The 20,260-nt window shown below is 39.8% G+C and overlaps 1 protein-coding gene across 13 annotated transcripts in view; it reads left to right on the top strand.

Moving 5' to 3' along the window:
• LPAR1 (lysophosphatidic acid receptor 1) overlaps positions 1-17,817 on the top strand; it is a 297,361-nt gene extending 279,544 nt beyond the window's left edge. For all 13 annotated transcript variants that reach the window (XM_064579691.1, XM_064579692.1, XM_045882909.3 and 10 more), the window contains one exon: positions 15,349-17,817. In XM_064579691.1, the coding sequence (XP_064435761.1) occupies positions 15,349-15,650 (302 nt within the window). In that variant the 3' untranslated portion in view covers positions 15,651-17,817. The remainder of the gene's footprint in view (positions 1-15,348) is intronic.
• Positions 17,818-20,260: the final 2,443 nt, after the last annotated feature.

Here is a 20,260-nt window from a genome sequence, read left to right as displayed (position 1 = left end):
ACCACACTCATGGCTTATGCTGCCCAATCAATACCCCCCCCCAACCTCAATCCCCTCCTAAACTGTAACCTGTGAGAAAACAGAAATGTGCGGCCTGTGTCCACTCCCTAAAGAAGTTCCCTCCCTGCCTTATCTGTTTCCTTCAAACAGCTCCGTGGGTCAGACCCTGTCGTTAAAAAAACAATTCCATCTCATCCAATTTCCCAGCTAGGAATCTGGCCTCTGCCTTGGAACTTGACCAGGGAAGGGGGTGCATCTCAGTCCTGCCCTTCTTGATTGTGGGCCCACACTGTCAGGTAGCCAGGCCCCAGCGTCTGCCCCAGAGAAACTTGGAGCAATCTGCCCAGAAACTCCACTGGCTGGGCTGTGGGCAGCTGGGCCCCCTACACCAGAGCTCTGAGCATGCTCAGAGTAGAGCCTCACTTTTTTTTTTTTTAAACTGTGTTCCCAGGCTCTCCAGAGCCAGGATTTCATCCTTTTCTAGAACCCTAGAACAGCACAGCAAGGCTGAGGTAGCCCATTACTGCTTAGCAATTGTTCTCCTCTGCCTGAAGCATAGTAAAATCAAGGATCCTTTCAACTTTTTACTAATTTGTCTCTTAGCTCCAATCCTTTTTCAAATGAGATAGGGTCTAAAAGTAAGAAACTAAAAGAAAATACTTAATTGACTTTCCACTTAAAGGAGAAAGAGGACCGGCCCTAAAATTTGAGAGCCTGTCAAGAAACGCCAGTGGGTGCCTTCGGAAATTTCTCAGACAGGAGGAGGAAGGCGGTCTTGTGGTCCCTCTGTGGCTAGGGTGAAGTTAGAGAGTGCAGCTCCCCACTTTGCTACTTCTAGGCCTGGAGAACCGAGTATCTCTATTTCTTCTAGATTTATTCCTTGGGTTTTTCCTGAAGGCGGAGGAAAGAGGAAGAAAATGAAGGGAGCCTATCAGGTGGCCTGTTAGTCCAGTGGTGGTCTCTCTCATTCCTCATGCTAGTGCTGGAAGTACTTTCCCCATTTGACACAAGAGGAAATTAAGGCTCTGCAGACTTGAAGAAGGTGTCCAATGTCCCACCACTAGTAAGGGGAAAAAACTGTGTGTGACCTCAGGCCTAACTCTTTTGTCCGCGAAAAATATGAATATATCCCCTTAAAGTCCTTCAAATCACACAGTCTGGGAGATTGAACAAAATGTTATCCCTGAGAAACTTCAGTCTGTCTTCCTCCCCACAACTAGCGTCTTGAGTGCCGTGGGGATAATGCCTGAATATTGTCACCAATTCCCTTAACGATTTTGTTCCTTGTAAAAAAAAAAAACAAAAACCCTGAAGATTACAAAAATATTGACATTAAAATTTAAAATCTACACTACCACCACCCTGAACCTTTGAGGTAACTACTGTTAACAATTTGGTGTGTGTCTTTCTAGACTTTTTGTAATGTGTGTAGTGTATGGACGCATATAAGTACCTATTGCAATTTTATAATAAATGGAATGGTGTGTGGTATAACTTTACAAATGTATAGTTTGCCTATCTTCCTATGTGGATAAATACATGCAGCAGCGTCTGTCTGTATGCTGGCTGTTTCCTGATCCACTGATTTATAATATTGAAGAATGTTTAAATTTATGATTTTCTACCATCACAAATATTGCTTCATTGAACGTTCTGTACTCACAATTTATATGCTGCTTTCAGGTATTTCTGGATGATACATTTTTAGACTTGGTAGATAGAAGAGGACATTTTAAGTTTAGACATTGCCAAATGGCCCTTCAGAAAGATTGTCCAATGACTTTTCTGTCAACAGTATATGGGTGTGCCCGTTTATTAATTACTCATCCTGTCATTAATAGAATTTTAAATCTTCCCCAGCCTGCTAGCTATTCTTTTTAAGATAAGAATATCATATTTAACACTGATGAGCTTTAGTTCTGAAATCAGAAGGGCTGGCTCACATTTCATTCCTGCACCAGAAGACTCAGCCCCCAGCCACAGGCCGTGCTGGACAGCTATGGGCCTCCCTGGCCCGAAGCCTCCACTACCACTAGGGTGACTGCATGGTTCTGAGCCGGCTGGACTTGGGCTCTCTGCCAGTGGATGGGAAGAAGAGACTAAAGACGGTCAGTGCTGGGCTTGGTCAGTCTTTCTTCATCTCAGTCACTTTTCCTCCCTCCCTCCCACCCATCTTTCTCCCCTTCCCCCTTTATTGAAGGATAATTGGCATCTAACAAACTGCACATGTTTAAAGCATACCATTTACATATAACTGACAATAATCAATGCTTGATGTAGCATTCTAAAAATACTCTTATGAGCATATATGTATATGGGGGGTGGGTATGCATATTTGTGGACACACAGAATATAGACCTATTAACTTTATCTTAACCAACATGGTTGTTGACAAAAAACTTTGTAAAACATAACAATTAATGCCAGTAGTCCCTTTTCTCTTATCCACAGCAAAGCTGCCTAAAAGCATTGTCTATTCTTGCAGTATCCAATTTCTCCTATTCACTCTTGAATCCACTCCAGTTAGGCTTTCATTCTCAAGACCCACTGAACTCTTATCAGTATCCTCCTTGGCGCTAAATCCTTTATTTCGGTTGCTTGCAGGCTTCCTGACTCCTCTCTCTCTCGAACATCCATTCTGTTAGCAAATTAGATAAGCTTGACGGTCAGCATACACTTGCAATCACCTTCCCATGTTCAAAGCCATCATTGTCTCTCCTCTGGATTTCTACATGAGCCTCCAGCCGCTCTCCTTGCTTCCACACCTGCTCTCCCAGTCTCCAAATGCCATCCCCCTCTAAAAGAGATTTTATTTCTTTTGTTGTCTTTCACATCCCTTCTGGAATCTGAGCTCAATGAGAGGAGAGATTTCTTTCTTTTTGATTCACTGTGGTATCCCCAGTACCTAGGAGAGTACCTGACATATAATATACACATATATTTAGATGAATAAAAAAGAAAGGTAGTAGACTGTAGCTTTAAGACCAAGTAATTCACCTCCTGACAGTTATCAAGAATCAATTGGTTTTTGCTCCTAAAGCCGTTTATGCCAGGATTATTATAATAATAGTGTAACTAATTAAGTATTACATTATCGAATAAAAATGAGTACAACAAGATGATTATGGGAAAACTGAGGTGGATATTTTGTTAATATTTAATGACAGCAAGTTGCAAAAAGAAATTGCTTTAGATTTGCTGATGAGAACAGCTGTATGTTTGGAGAAAACCATAAAAAAAGTCTGCAAGATTTTTGTACTCAAACCGCTTTACAAGAATTTTCAAGTTCTGACTCCACTTTGAAGGAGCCAATTTGGAAGTAATATGGGTTGCTTTAGGGCTGTGGCTTTGCATGGAGGAGGATGCGGAGCTCAATTAGCAGACCCATATTCACATATAGGGCCTTGGCTCTATGTGAAAGGATTGGCAAATGAGAACACAAATTTGGTATTTTAAGTTCAAATAGAACATTTAAGTATCATTTTTATAATTTCATGTTCTAAACATTTTTTAAATTTATTGATAACTTCAGTTGGGGCTTATTATAGGGCATCTGTGTTCGTATTTGTACAGGCTTTTTTGGTTGCTGTTGTTAAAGCATAATTGATAGCATATTATACATATTTTTCTTCATCTTTTTTTTTACTTGACAGTGTATCTTGGAGATCATTTGGTATCAGTCAGGATAGAATATCTTAATAACTTTAAAAAGTTGAACAGGATTCTACTTTATGAATACAATGTATTTTTCTTCTCTACTTGTGATTATCTAGACTATTTCTTATTTTTAAAAATAAACATTGCTGAGAAACAAGTGTTGGCGAGGATGTAGAGAAAAAGAAATCCCTGTGCACTGTTGGTGGGAATGCAGATTGGTGCAGCCAGGGAAAACAGTATGGAGGTTCCTCAAAAATTAAAAATACAATCACCATAGGGCACCTGGGTGGCTCAGTTGGTTAAGCGACTGCCTTTGGCTCAGGTCATGATCCCGGAGTCCCTGGATCGAGTCCCACATCGGGCTCCCTGCTCGGCAGGGAGTCTGCTTCTCCCTCTGACCCTCCCCCCTCTCATGTGCTCTCTCTCATTCCCTCTCACACAAATAAATAAATAAAATCTTTAAAAAAAAAAAATACAATCACCATATAATCCAGTAATTCCACTACTGGGTGTTTACCCAAAGAATATGAGCACACTAATTTGAAAAGATATATGCACCCTTATGTTTATTGCAGTAATATTTACAATAGCCAAATTTTGGAAGCAGCCCAAATGACCATCGGTTGATGCATAGATGAAGAAGATGTGGTGTGTGTGTATATATACAATGGAATATTACTCAGCCATAAAAGAGAACGAAATCTTGCCATTTGTAACAACATGGATGGAGCTAGAGGGTATAATGCCAAGTGAAATAGTCAGAGAAAGACAAATACCATATGATCTCACCCAAAGGTGGAATTAAGAAACAAATGAACAAACGGAAAAAAAAAGACAAACCAAGAAATAGTTTTAACTACAGAGAACAAACTGTTGGTCACCGGAGGGGAGGTGGGTGTGGGGGGATGGGTGAAATAGGTGATGGGGATTAAGAGGACAGTTACCATGGTGAGCACCGAGTAATATACAGAATTGTTGATCACTATATTGTACACCTGAAACTAATATAACACTGTATGTTAACTATACTGGAATTAAAATTAAAAATAATGCTGCAAAGAATTCCTTGTACATGCGCAATTGTATTGTGTGTGAGTATATCTATATGACAGATTCCCAGAAGTGATATTGTTGCAGTTTATTTTGAAGGCTTTAGAACTGATAGACTTTTGTTCAGGATTTATGCCTTAGAATTTGCCTTGTGATATTTAATCTTGTTTTGTTAGTTTTGAGCAACCAATATTTTGCTCGGAACTTGTAGTTAAAATAATTGAAGTTCATGTAGAAAAATATGTTTATGATTTTAAATCTGGAACTCTTTAGCCTAAATCCCCACTTCCCAAATGAATGATTGCTTTTATAGCTTTTTTTTTTTAAACTTAAGTTTTTAATAAAGAGATCTCTTAGGCACACAGCTATCATATTCTAGCAGAACAGACTGTATCTCCCTCCTATTCTGCCAAGAATCTGTGCTTTGTAAATATCAATCCAGAACATTTAGCAACTGTAGGAGGGATAGCCAATATTGAAAAGAACAATTATATTTACCATTTCTGCTGTTCTTTTCATATCTTTTGGCTATTAAAAATGTATTTAGGAAAAAAAAATGTATTTAGGGGCACCTGGGTGGCTCAGTCGTTAAGCGTCTGCCTTCGGCTCAGGTCATGATCCCAGGGTCCCGGAATCGAACCCCGCATCGGGATCCCTGCTCCGCGGGGCTTCTCCTTCTCCCACTCCCCCTGCTTGTGTTTCCTCTCTCGCTGTGTCTCTCTCTGTCAAATAAATAAATAAAATCTTTAAAAAATAAAAAATAAAAAAAATGTATTTATACATATACATATATATTTATACACATACAATTTTTAAAGAAACATTTTTAGGTTGCAAGACTATTTCACAAAATTTGCTGAATTTGCTTTTAGGTTAAATTTTCCCCCTGTTTTGTTACTAAGGAAATGAATTATAAATGAATTTTCATTACATTTCTTCGTCCTTGAAGTTTGTCTCTTGAGTAATACATATCTTGCTGATCCATGCCAGTAGTTCATGAACTGTAAAGAATAAAATCCATAGGATGCTGTCATCAGCTACATTCTGTGAGTCTTTTCAACCAGATTTTAGTACTAATTTTTCAGACTTGAGTCATTTTGGGAGAATCTTAATTCATAGCGGAAAAATTAAATATGTTGCGAAACCAATTATGAATTCCTTGTTTATGTTGCAAAACTGATTATAAATTCCGTGTTTATGTTGAACTTTTGCTAGGGAAAGATTCTGGGGGGTAGATTTTATTTATCTTTTTAAAGGAATAAATATTATTCAAATTACCTTGGTAACAGCTGGACCACAGTCATGCAATATGTTTAGTATCACTTTCTGAGTTAGTTGATGTTGGTCTGGAGTTGACAACATTGATTTTCAGTGAGATTTATCATTTTTAAAATAAGGGGTGAAGTTTGCTTTTTAAAAAAATTTGCAATCACTGGGCTTAGAAGGCAAAACGGATTTCACTGTTCTGAGAATGGTGAATTAGTTTCTATGTGAAGAATATGTTAAGTGGCATCCTTTTTGTTTGGGTCTCAGAGTTTAGTGTATGTCTAAGAAAATAGATCTCATTGTTTTTTTAAAGACACTAAAATGCAGTGACTGTTCTGGATGTGGGTATGAATGTGTGTGTGTGTGTGTGTATATATATGCATACATATAAATATATATCCATGCACACATATACATATGTGTTATGTATACATTCATATAGTGTGTGTGTGCATATATATAAATTGTATATATTCTTATAAGTTTAAAATCTGTCATTTAAGAATAGTAAGCACTTGCAAGAAAATGCTTTGGTAGGCATTTGGAGGAGCACTGTTTTTGGTTATTAGTGGGTGGTAATGCCCTGGTGAGCCAGTCTTGTCCTCAGCTAGTTCACCGCAAGACAGAGCTGGGTAGACATCAGAAAACATGTTTAGGGAGGAAGGGGAGAGGTGGTGATCCATTTTTTTTTTATTTGACAGAGACAGCCCGAGAGGGAACACAAGCAGGGGGAGTGGGAGAGGGAGAAGCAGGCTTCCCGCAGAGCAGGGAGCCCGATGTGGGGCTCGATCCCAGGACCCTGGGATCATGACCCGAGCCGAAGGCAGACGCTTTAACAACTGAGCCACCCAGGCACCCGAGATGGTGATCCATTCTAATATAGTTTCATATGCATTGGTTTTGTTGAAAGTAAATTCAAGCATTTCCTGTTTTGTATGCTTATAGAGACCTAAGGGGTCATATACTACTCTGGGAGAATATTAGCTACAGCTGGAAGTGGGGTATGTCTGTGGATGTGTAAGGACATATAACTCATTGCGTCTTTAGTTTACTATACCTGTCCTTGATTTCTTAGAATTTGGAGCTAACAAGATGGCCATGCTATTTCTGTATTATTTGAGCATTATTACAACCTCATATTCACTGTTCATAGATAAGAACTTTCAGAGGAGTGCACTTCTGTCCATGTGATTGTCTAATAATACAGCATTCTGATTACCCATTAGATGGCATCACTGGATATTTTAGGGATGGGACAAAGCTGGCTCAGATGGCAATTGATTTCCCAGAGGGTCCCCTATTCAGGAAAGTCTCCTGCATCGTGAACAGACATTCCCTGAAGCATGCTGTCCCTGCAGTGGATTTGTGTGTACTGCAGTATCTTACATTGAAACTGAAGTCCTCCGGGAAACACGAAACAGTTTCAAATAAATTACAGTTAATATCCTCACCAATTCAAGGGGATATTGTATTGACCAAATTAGGGTACATCACTACATAAAAACCAATCAGATAACAAAATAATCGTCCTCAAGATAAAAGATCTATTTCCCTTCCCTTCCCCATCACTAATAAACAGTCATTCCATGTTAATTTCATATGCAATCAGAAAAAAGGCCCACACTTAGAATTAAAAAAAAGCAACATTTTAAAAGTGCAAGATCATATACTAAAGCATCTCTAAACTGCAGGACTCTAAGTGATTTTTAAAATTTCCTATTTATATTTTTATGCATTTTCCAAACTTTCTATAGGGGAAACAAAATGTAATAATTAAAGGAATTAGCTTCATACTGTTACTTAGATATCAATCACTGAAAGGAAAGCAGCTGATACACTATGCTGGGAAGAAAAATTAGATTAATGAGAATTATCCTTATCCTCTCATAAATTATGAGTTTTCCTTGAGGTGAGCAAACTATTATAAATTATCAGGACATAAGGGCGCCTGGGTGGCTCAGTTGGTTGAGCGACTGCCTTCGGCTCGGGTCATGATCCTGGAGTCCCGGGATCGAGTCCCGCATCGGGCTCCCTGCTCGGCAGGGAGTCTGCTTCTCCCTCTGACCCTCCCCCCTCTCCTGCTCTCTCTCTCTCATTCTCTCTCTCAAATAAATAAATAAAAAATCTTTAAAAAAAAATTATCAGGACATAAATATATGAAAACAACACACCAATACAGACATGACACTTGGAAAAGTGTTGCAACTATTCACATTTAATATTATGCATGGATACTGATTATGATAAGTGATTAGACGTGTACTTTATGTTCTAAGAAAATGGTAAGACATTATATGCCAAGGCATAGAATATATTCTCGCTCCCCACTCCCTGATAGCTAGGGCGTGGGTATGAGACCTAATCACGGCCTGTCAGAGCCCCTGCATGGAACTTTGAATTCTGAGGGATCAACACAAAGGTGTGTCTGGTCAATTAGTGACAGCACAGAATCCAGGGCCTGATGGGGCAGGGGCATCCTATTGAACTATTCTTACAGCAGCAACATGGGTCATGCCATGTCTCCCTTCATTACTGACCAAACATGTTTCTCCAGAACTCCGGAGATTCCATAGATAATCTGATATCCATCAGGATTGTTAAAAATAGACTTGTCTATGTTATAGTAACAGACGCATATATGGAGAGACTCTTGCCTCTAGGGTCCAGCCTCATGCCCTTTGGAACGTGTAGTAACACCCATTCAAAGACCTTGTCTCCTGTTGGCATTAATGTTTATTTTCCAAACCTTATTCAATTTTCCTTGTTTTGGATGTGTCTGTTGGGCGGTTACATGTGACTGATGTGGGACAGACCTATTGAATGGCCATTGTATGCTAGCTACTCTTCTAGATGCCGGAGATCCAGACATGACAGAAACCGCATTTACTTCCGTTACAAAGCTGACGTTCTCACTGAAGGAAGATAGAAAGTAAACATGTCAAATCACTAAGAGAATTTTGGGTAGAGATAAGTGATAGGAAGAGGACAAAGTATGAGTATAGCGGGGAGGGTGTGCAGCATTAGTTAGGATAACCAGGGATAGCTTTTGAGGAAGTGATATTTAATAGTAAGTAAGTAGATGTGAAGATCTCCAGAAGGAGTGTTCCTAGGTAAAGGAACCATAAATGCAAAGGTCCTGAGACAGAAACGAGCTTGGCGCATGTGATTAGAATCTAGTGAATGAGGGATGAGTGGAAAGAGATGAGTTGAAGAGACTGGCAGGGGCCAGTCCTATGGGGCATTACAGATCACAGTAAGGATTTCAAGAAGAAACCTTTGTAGGATTTTAAGTAGGCAAGTGATGTAATATGAATTGATTTATGCTTATGAAAGATCACTCTGGCCATTCTGTGCAAGCTTTGGGGAAGAAGCAAGAAGGAAGAGGAATTGGTTAGGAGCCTGTTGCAATAGGCAGATGAAAGGTATTGCTTACTTGGCTAGGGTTGTGGCCATGGAGAAGTGGTTTCTCCCAGCCAGTGTCAAGCACAGATGCTCTAGAAGAGGTGAAACTGGCTAGCAAGCCACTTCAGCATGTGCTTTCCAATGTCCAGTTGCAGGATGGGATTTACAGTCTGTTGTAAGATATGGAGCAGGTATGTAAGATATGGAGCAGGTATGATACTCAGTGTTTAACGTGAAAGCATCAAATGCCGAGGTGAAGTGGGGGTGGGTGGCGGTCTCCTGTGTATCAGCCAGCATTGCGTTGCCAAAGACAGCACTAGCTAAAGCTTTTATCCAGGCATATTCAAAGGAAACATAATGAGTATTCTGTTCTGCTTTGAGATCTATATGTTGTTAAGATTTTTAGAAACGTAATCTCTACACCCAGCTTGGGGCTCAAACTCCCAACCCAGAGATCGCAAGCTCCACCAGCTGAGCCAGCCAGGCGCCCTGAGGATCTGTATGTTGCTGATGTCCTTCTGTAAAGGATAAACGTTGCTCTCAGGAGTGAAGGAAACATTAAAGTACAACACACGATGAATGAAATCATGCAACTTTAAATGTATGAAGCATCACTATGACCATGAAGAAGTAGAAATGCATTATCTTCTCAGTGTTCTAGGAAATGGATCTTCTAAATAATTAGGTTACTCTTATAGAAAAAACTTTAATTTCAGAAAGTCATTTACATCTCCTTTGCAATGACCCCTTGACTGCTAGACCTAGGAATTAGCTAGGTCTATTATCTAACGTAGCCTCTTTTAAGATACATAGTTGAGGAGGATTTTTTTAGCTACCCAAATCGTTTATGTGTACCTTAATAGCAGAAATCATAACATAACTACAGAAATTGGAGTAGATTCTGGGATACACAGTTTAGTGGCAATGGAAGGAGTGTATGTATTTGAACACTTATATTCCCCTTCAACCTCAGACCGTTTCTTAGATCCTTTGAGAAACAAGAACGAGGCCAAAGAAGAGGTTGACTGGAATACACCAGTGGTGTGGAATTGAGTTAACCTTGACTTGTTTTAGATCTGTGGGATGTTTGGTTTTTTGGTAAAAACACAAATTTGCCAGCCAGACTGGAAATGTTTTCTGGTTTTTCTTCATCAAAAATCTTGGGCTCCCTCCCTAGCGGTCTTCTCTGTCAAAGACTTTCTCTCTTTCACTTTGGTTCTGATGTTCCGTATGTAAACAGAGTTCAACTTGTTAGGGAAAAGCCACTCTAGAAAAAAGACTCTAATTGTGAGACCAGATGGTAAGCATTATTGAGCTGATGAGGTTGTGTAGATTTGAGGGAAGGTGTGGTAATACGATCTTGTTCTGCAGCTGTGACCCGTTGTTCCAAAACAGCCTCTTTCCTCCCTGCTTTTTACGCCCGCATTCCAGGACCTCTCCTTCCATCTTTGTGGGCACAGGGCCCCTCACAGATTGATTTGACAGATGTGTAAGGAAGGAATGAAGCTTGTTCTAAGAAGAGCAACTTCAGCTATTTTATTCTAACCCACGGGTATTTTTTTGAATATCCCTCTCCCCGTGTTACTTGTAAATTGGCCAATAGTGCAGAATGTAACCACTCTTGTTCAGTGTCCTAGGAGACGGTTTCCCAGGACTCAGATTGCCATGAGCCTATCATGTCCTTAAGGCATCTGCATCTGAAGTCCGGCAGGTGTCTCAGATCACCGATCAGTAAACTCCTGGTCATCCTCTCTGTTCTCCTCATCTCCCCTCAGAAAACCCTGATCATCACTTTTCCCTGTTTTCCTCCTTCAGTGAAAGGTAGCAACCTTCTTCCTTCACCCCAGTGGAAAATCTAGGAGTCACACCCAGACTCTCTTTTATCTTACCCATTTCATGCAGTCCATCTCCTAAATACTTTACTGATCCTTTCATACTCACCCCCATTGCCACTGCCGTGATTCAGGCTTTTATTATTTCTCCTCTGGAATTTGGAAACACCCAATATTTTTGTCCTTATTTTTATCCAGATTATTTTCTTCTTCCACTCTATGATAGTGTTCCGTATTCAGTGAGACTCTGACTAGGAAGGCCAATGACATTAAAATCTCATGGGGGAAGTACAGGTGAAGATCATTCTTTCTTATAAGCCCTGCAGGCTCTTGTAATGTGTGGTAGGCCTGAGAACTCATGTGCACACTAGAGAAATTTCACATGTCTTAGCCAGATACACAAGGCCTTCGTGACCTTGGACATCTTATCTTCTGCCACTTCTGGCTTCTGACTTTATAGTAAATAACCATAAAGGACTTATGCTTCCTCTTACTTTCCTAATGTTGCATACAGTTCCTTGGTTTATGCCCCGATCCGTGGGAGTATGTCCATCAGAAATGTCCTGGAAATATACAAGCCACATAAAACAGTGTCCCCACTGAATACTGCATCATTTTATGTGCCATCTTGGTCTAGGTATTGAGTTGACCCATGAGAACCTTCAGAATGATTTAGGGGTCCCATGCTTTTCTGTGTTCCCTCTCTTTCCCTTCTTCTCATCCTCCTTATATTCAACTGCAAGGCCTTGGAATCTCTTACAGTCGGGGGCGGTTTCATCTTGGAGCTGCCAGGTCTTCTACAGTCCAAAACATTTTTCCACGTTCTGCCCTTTGGAGGATATCTGCTCTGGTGCAGCTACAGCAGCCTTCACTCATGCTACCCACAATGCTTGTAGGTAGTATAGTCAAGCAGATGCCCGGTGTCTAGAGAGCTTTTACATGTTGTATCTTAAGGTGATCCTCACCACACCCTGTAGAGTAAGCAGGGAGCTGTCACTTTTCCACTTTACTGATGCGGAGATGGAAGTCCTTTTGACTCTTATTAACCTGCTATTGGTGTGCACTTGAGTCTCTGCAGATTAGGTGTTCATAGGGTCCATAATGCACATCTCAAGTCCTGTCACCCAACTGAATTATGGTTGGCTGCTTAATACCGAAAGGGCCTGAGTGTAGTTTGTTCTTGTTTTTAGAAGCTTGGGGGTAAATCCGTAATTTGAGCAAACTTGATTTCATAACATTCACTCACTCTTTATTTTATTGTTTAAAGATTTTATGTTTTAGTCATCTACACCCAGCGTGGGGCTCGAACTCACAACCCCGAGATCAAGAGTCACACGCTCTATTGACTGAGCTGGCAGGGAGCCCCACTCGCTATTGTTTAGAAGCCTCAGCGCCTTGGGATTTTCCAGGCCCCCTGTTCTACTTCTGTAGTCCATCTTCACTTTGGGGCAGTTTGGTCCTTGGCACCTCTGTGAAAGAGAAGGGAAGGGGAGAAGAAGGGAAAACTGTATGATTGGTTTTAGTTGTTGATTTTTGAGGCCTTTACTGCGAGTCCCTCGAGTTACTCATTGAGTCTTGAAGAACCAAAGAGTTTTGGGACTGTGTGGTTGGGCCTGATCACGGTTCTATAAACAGTTCCTTTCAGCGAATAAGGGAGGTGACTCTGAGTTCCTCAATGAAGCGTCCACATGTATTAGCTCCTGTGTCAGGCTGGTGTTGCTCACTTCCTGTCTCTGATCTAGCAAGTCTCCTTGCCTTTTTTTTTTTGTCTAAACGTAAGACCCGTGGGTTACTTTCCGAGACTCTGGCTTTTATTGAAAAGATCTTGCTCCTTTTGAATTTAAATCAGAAGAAGTTCTAAACAACAGATGACCGTATCTGAATTCTGTCACTTGAAGTCTGTGAGAATAAGGATGTTCCCTTCTGCTGCCCGGGAGGAGAAAAAGATCATTTTATTTAAAACAAATCTGTTGAGATGCATGTTGCTGGTATCTAATCAAGTTCTGAATTTGAGTTCAATTAGAGCTTTGATAAAAGAAAGGGAAAGGAAACTTGCAAGAATGCTGTCCCATTCATGAAGGGCCTGCATGTTTTTAGTTTCCAAGTAAATGGAATAATAGGACCATGCATTTTCCATCCAAGCATTTTCCACCCTGAGAATAATTCCCTTCCTGGCTTCTCAATGAATAATGCATTATTTCTGAAACCCAAGAGGCATTCCTTTGATTTCCCTTTATGTTTAGCTTTCTGAGTGATTTTCAAGCAAGGAAATTCAAGGACTTGGAATGAATGCTTTATTAACATTTTTACTTGAAGTTCAAATAGCTCCTTGGCTATTATCTCCTGATATTTGAAATATTTTTTTTTCTCTCTAAGGAAAGTCTAAGGTATTGTATTTATTAGAAAATGAAGCACCTTGGACGGCCTTCAAAGTGAACAGCAGTTTAAAACCAATACACATTTGTGTTTTCGAACAAAGAGCTTTATGGGGGTATTTTCTCCTTTATTTTCATTTCCCTGCTGAATAGTTTCAAAAAAGAAAGCTCACATTAAAAAATGGGCTGTTTGGAGACTAAATCTCTTGTGTTTACATTTTACTAAACTCACTCCTTGAGACTGGTCCAGATCCATGACCCCGGTCCAAGTCTGGATCTACTTAGGCCAGTGCCATTTCCATCTGAAGATTCAAATGCACTTCGGGGGTCATCTCTGTTCCTTGTCTGTTCACTGTGGAGCCTGATTACACGTGTGGGGTGATCTGTAATGGGTTGTGATGGTGCCCACTGGTTCTGTTGACCCATGTCCTCTTGGCTGAGGATCCCCAGCAGATCCTGGGGTAACATGGTGGTAGATTTGGGTGCTGTTTCACAACTTCCATTTCCCCTGGGAGCCAAATTAGTGATTTGAGGAACAAAATCAGCTGAAATTAAGAATAAAGACTGTATTTCCATTCTTTTGACAGTTCTAGTAAAACCTTAACAATTCAGAATAGCTGGGAAGAAAAGAAAGTTGATCTAAATTAGTAAAACAGGGGCGCCTGGGTGGCTCAGTTGGTTAAGCGACTGCCTTCAGCTCAGGTCATGATCCTGGAGTCCCGGGATCGAGTCCCGCATCGGGCTCCCTGCTCGGCAGGGAGTCTGCTTCTCCCTCTGACCTTCCTCCCTCTCATGCTCTCTGTCTCTCATTCTCTCTCTCTCAAATAAATAAATAAAATCTTTAAAAAAAAATAAAATAAATTAGTAAAACATTTAAAGCATAAAATTTGGTTTAAAATATTTAATTTTATGAAGTTCAGGAAGCAGGAATATCACCTAGTATTTTCTCAGTTCCTTCATCTGTATGAGGGGATAATGGTTTCTCAGATGGTTGTGTACAGAGTAAATGAGTTAGTATTTTTAAAGCATATAGAACACCTTTTAAATGATTGCTGAATAAAAAATAAATATCCATTTTATTGTTGGAAATTTCTATTTCCAAATAGGCCCATGATACTGAGCAGATAATAACAGTATTGTTGTTGTTACTGCTAAAATATATACTTAACGATTATTTTCTTAGCACTCATTTACTCTTCACAACAAACCTGATGAGGTATGATCATTTCTATTTTCCACATCAGAAAACTGAAGTAAGAAAATAATTGCCTAAATTCACTCAGTTTTTTAAACAGCAAAGCAAGGATTTGAGTCCCTTCAACCTGAATTCAGAAATTGTGCCTTAAATTAAACATTAAAGGATATTTGTCACAGGCTTACCTTTTCCCCCAAAACAATGTTATACCGCTATAAACCCCACGGTTGTAGGTGTTGAGGTGTATATCCCCAATGCAGTCTTTCATGTCTCAATTGCTTAGCGAACTCAGTGTTTTGCTTAAAGTAGTCATCACCATTGTCTCATAAATACTCAATTTTAGTAGGGTCTGAATCAATGAGATACTATTAAATTATTTTAGCATTAAAACTTTCTTCAGTTTTTTTTCCCCCCAGCAAATGAGCATTTCATTTCAGATGATCTGGTGGCTTTGAATCTCAGTATTTTTATACCAAACCCAAATCATTTCACATTACAGTTGCTTTGCTTCATAATTATGTACTTTTTCGTTCTTCCTTTTTAAAATCTTTTCCATCCCTGTCCTTTGTAGGTGCCTTTATCATCTGCTGGACTCCTGGATTGGTCCTGTTACTTCTCGATGTGTGCTGTCCACAGTGTGACGTCCTGGCCTATGAGAAATTTTTCCTTCTGCTCGCCGAGTTCAACTCCGCCATGAACCCCATCATCTACTCCTATCGCGACAAGGAGATGAGTGCCACCTTCAGACAGATCCTGTGCTGCCAGCGTGGTGACGGCACCAGTGGCCCCACGGAAGGCTCTGACCGCTCAGCTTCCTCCCTCAACCACACCATCTTGGCCGGAGTTCACAGCAATGACCACTCTGTGGTTTAGAAAGGCAACTAAGATGAGAAGCCAGCCATCATGGACGGAGGGATGAACAGCCTCCCCCCGCCCCCAATGCCAGGGCAAGGTGGGGTGTGAGAGAGGGGGAGGAAAAATAAACTCATGTACTTAAACACTAACCAAAGGCAGTATTCGTCCCTAGACCCAACAAGACGTGAGATACGTTGAAAATTAGCTTACGTGACAACCCTCATCCTGATCCCCATTCCTTTTGAAAAGTAGAAAGTGGAGATCTTGTCATGGAATTCATAAACAGACTCTGGAGTGTCCATTGAGACCACACTAACTAGACTTCAAACGATTTTGTGTGGTTTGGTGCAAGTCAGAATAAATTCTGACTAATTGAATCCACAACTTCATCCACATACAGGCTTCCCTTTTTTTATTTCCAGAGGATACATTTCATTAAATAAACATGTGTATGCCTATCAACATGCTTGTGATGGATAAGACTATAGGCTGTTTTTAAACTATCATAACTCCATTTTTTTCCTTATGTAGGGAAACTGTAAATTAGAATGATTTTTTTTAGAAAGCATGCATGTAATGTATGTATGCAGTATGCCTTACTTAAAAAGATAAAAGGGTATTGATTTTAAATCTTCTATGACATAGAAGAACCTAGAGGTCAAAGCCAGTATTTGTTTAGGTTATGAAACAATGCTCTAATCCTAATATTACCTTCTTATCAAAGTGTTATAACACATGTAAAACAGGGAATGTAAGTTTATTACCAAAAGAAAATGTACTCTAAAAAAGGTCCTAGAAGACGAAACACAGTAATATTGTTCCCATATATTTATAATATCCAAGTACATTCTAATTATCAGTACATCAGAGGAATGTTTTAATAGCCTGTGTTTTTTCTGTATTATAAAATAAGACATAGTCATTGTAGAAAACTTGAAAAATACAGAAATGTGTAAAACAAAAAAAATTACTGGTAATATCACAACCCAGAAGTAACCACCGTTAACAGCTTTTCCCCCTGTGTATGCCTCTATGTATATTATATCCCTTTTTATATAATTTGGATCATACGTAAACAATTTTATAACCAGTTTTTTTTTTTTTCCTTCCACTGCAGAGTTGCCACATTCTCCTATGGCATTAAAAATTTTACAAAAACATAATTTTACTGTCTATATAATATTCCATTTAATGGATGCAACTCAGTTTATTTAACCGTTCCCACACTGTTGACTACTTAGGTCATTTCTAATTTTCGCTACTATAAATATTGCAAAAATTTTGTGTACATACAACTTTGTCCATATAATTGATTATTTACTTAGGACATATTCCCATGAAGGATTTTTTTTTTTTTAAATGTGAAATGTCTTTCCATGCTCTTACCTTTTATAAAAAGGGATTTCCTGCTTTGTGCCATACAGGTGGCAATTGAGAGGAAAGCCAGTTAAATTGCCTTTTTACACAGGAAATGCAGTGGTCACTTTAGTTGAGAGTGACTTTTTATATCACAGGATGGACTAGAAACAGTCAACTGTCACAAACAACCTGGACACTCTAATGAATATGTCTAGCAATCCCAAATTTTGTTTGAGAAGCCAATGTCCGGCTCTTGGTGGCCATACCCGTAATGTAGACGTGAAGACAATGCGAAGACATCAAACATGCCAAGAGAATAAAGGATCTTCGTAGTAAATGGCTTGGGACCCACCTGTAGCAAATGGGCTGAGTGCGTCAGTATGGGACTGGATACTCTGTATTCTTTCGGAATCACCCCCAGTAGACTGCCACCATGGTAGGTGATACCTGTTCAGTGAATGGTCCAGATGAACTAGTCATTGCACCAGTTTGTTAGAAAAAGTAACCGGTCAAGTCAGAGTCATGAAGCAGGTATGGGAAAGTCGGGAGTACGTTTAAGAGAAAGATGTCCAGAAGAATCATTTTGTCTAGGAAGGAAGAAGTCTGCTCCATCAGCATTTGAGCAGAGGGCAGACTTGTAAAGCGCCCACCATGAAAAGAACGCGGGGAACCAGTTAGCAGAAAGGTGTTTGCACATTCTTTATACAAAATACAGAGCATGTTATGTTGGAAGTGAATGAAATGAACTTGGACTTTCATGTGCATATATTCTGGACTATTTGAAATTAAAAATTGGACCTTAATAAATTGGACTAATTTATACTAATTGGACCTTAATAAATTCATCTTCAGTCAGTGTTTGGCAGTGTGTGGTTGTGGTCGGTGCTGTTTCTCTTGCTCAAGAGCCTTCCAGCCTGGCGTTGCATGTCGCCTGCCTTCTGTGAACAACTTTATTTCCCTGCCACCAGGGCTTCTGAACTCTTGAGTGCTTCCCCAGCTCATAACGGTTTCTTTTAACGTCAGTAATAAGTCTTAGTGTGAGTTTCTTTTGGAAAAAGTAATTTTCTGAAAACTTTCTGGTGACTTGATGAAAAACTCTCACTGGGAGTTTATAAAATCACAGTGATCTTCATGCTTACTGATTTTTTTCTTTTTTTAAAGATTCATTTATTTTAGAGAGGGGGGAAGTTCAGAGGGAGAGAATCTCAAGCAGCCTCCCCACTGAGTGCAGAGCCCCATATGGGGCTCAATCTCACGACCCATGAGATCATGACTTGAGCAGAAACCGAGAGTCGGGCGCTTAATAGACTGAGCCACCCAGGTGGCCGTTCATGCTTATTGATTTTAATAACAAAAGTCACAGGTATCTTCCAATTATATGCCAATAATATTTGTTTCAGTATATTGCTAAGATGTTGTTGGAAAAGATAACAAAACGTTTATTCAAATGAATGTCTCAGTGAGTATTTGGAAGACCGTTCTGAACCTTTAAATTTAGGTGGTTGTAAGATTGTTAGAAATCAGGTATCTTAGAACTCTTCTTCACAAATTAGCCACCCCTCACATATTTCCTTTTTTAAATTAGTAAAACCATAGTATCCTAGACTCAAAACCTCAGCTGATATACAATTAATGAGTCTTACTGGTTTTCCCATTTTTCTTTCCCAATTAACTATTAGGTTCCACTCTCTGTCTTCCTTCTAATTTATTCTACTAGCCCCTCAACTTCTGAAATGTAATTTTGTGATATTGTTTCTAGCCCTTTTTCTTTTTTTAAAAAAGATTTTATTTATTTGAGAAAGAGAGACAGAGACAGAGCATGAGCCAGGGATAGAGGGAGAGGGAGAAGCAGACTCCCCACTGAGCAGGACCCTGAGACTATAACCTGAATCAAAGGCGGATGCTTAACTGACTGAGCCACCCAGGTGCCCCTCTTGTCCTTTTACTTAAACCCAGCTTGTGACTCCTGCTAGATTAAAACTGTAGAAACATGTCTTTTTTTTTTTTTTAAAGATTTTATTTATTTGACAGAGACAGCGAGGGAGGGAACACAAGCAGGGGGAGTGGGAGAGGGAGAAGCAGGCTTCCCGCTGAGCAGGGTGCCCGATGTGGGGCTCGATCCCAGGACCCTGGTATCACGACCCGAGCCGAAGGCAGACGCTTAGCCGACTGAGCCATCCAGGCGCCCCTAGAAACATGTCTTTATCGGGTCCCTTCGTTACACCAAGGTAAGAACATTTTTATGGCAAGACGTTTTGAAACAAATTATTTTTCACACCAAGTGAGCTTCACCAAGCCCTCAGAAGGATTGGGGTTTGTGTGTGTGTTGGGATGGGCTTGGATTTAGGCATCATCTGACAGAAGATATGTGTGTAACTAAGAGCCATAATGGGTCTGCAATCTTCCAAAGCAGGGTGTGTTCATTCTGTAACATTCACTTGTACCTTGGTAGTCTAAACATAAAATTCTCTAGTTCTTCTCGTAAATTTATAATGTTTGTTTACCGATTATTTACTAATCTGTTTAATGGCATGGCATGTAAAAACCATTTTAAACTCTAAAGCAGAGATTGGCAAACTAAGACCCATTGGCCAAATCTACCAGTTTTTGTATGAACTAAGGATGAGCTTTACATTCTTAAATGATTGGGGCATGGGGGAGGCATATAAAACACATGGAAATTGTATGAACCTTCAGTGTTAAATAGTTCTATTGGAATAGAGCCACATCAGTTTATTTTTTATGGCTATTTTTTGTACTACAACAGCAGAATTGAATAGTTACAACAGAGATCATCCCTCAAAGTCTAAAATATTTACTGTCTGACCCTTTACAGAAAAACTGTGCCAACCCCTGATTTAGAGAATTCCATTTTCACTCATGCTGTCCTCCTCATTTGACTGTGTATGGTTTATTGGAAGAGGAAGAAATTGGGCACACCATGATCTCTTGAGCTCTAGACTGCAGAAAAAATTATCAGTTGCATTTTTTATATTAAACAATTTTTATTTTATTTTATTTATTTTTTTATTTTTTAAAGATTTTATTTATTTATATGAGAGAGAGAGAATGAGAGGGGGGAGGGTCAGAGGGAGAAGCAGACTCCCTGCCTTGCAGGGAGCCCGATGCGGGACTTGATCCAGGGACTCCAGGATCATGACCTGAGCCAAAGGCAGTCGCCCAACCAACTGAGCCACCCAGGCGCCCACATAATTTTTATTTTAAAACAATCTCAAAGTATGCCAAATTTACAGAACATATTCCTGAAC

Source organism: Mirounga angustirostris, unplaced genomic scaffold (assembly GCF_029215605.1).
Source record: "Mirounga angustirostris isolate CCGP_5_RB_7025 unplaced genomic scaffold, mMirAng1.0.hap1 SCAF_15, whole genome shotgun sequence".
NCBI classification, from domain to species: Eukaryota; Metazoa; Chordata; class Mammalia; order Carnivora; family Phocidae; genus Mirounga; species Mirounga angustirostris.
Note: the sequence above shows the minus strand (reverse complement) of the source record. Positions and strands in the feature narration are given on the sequence as shown.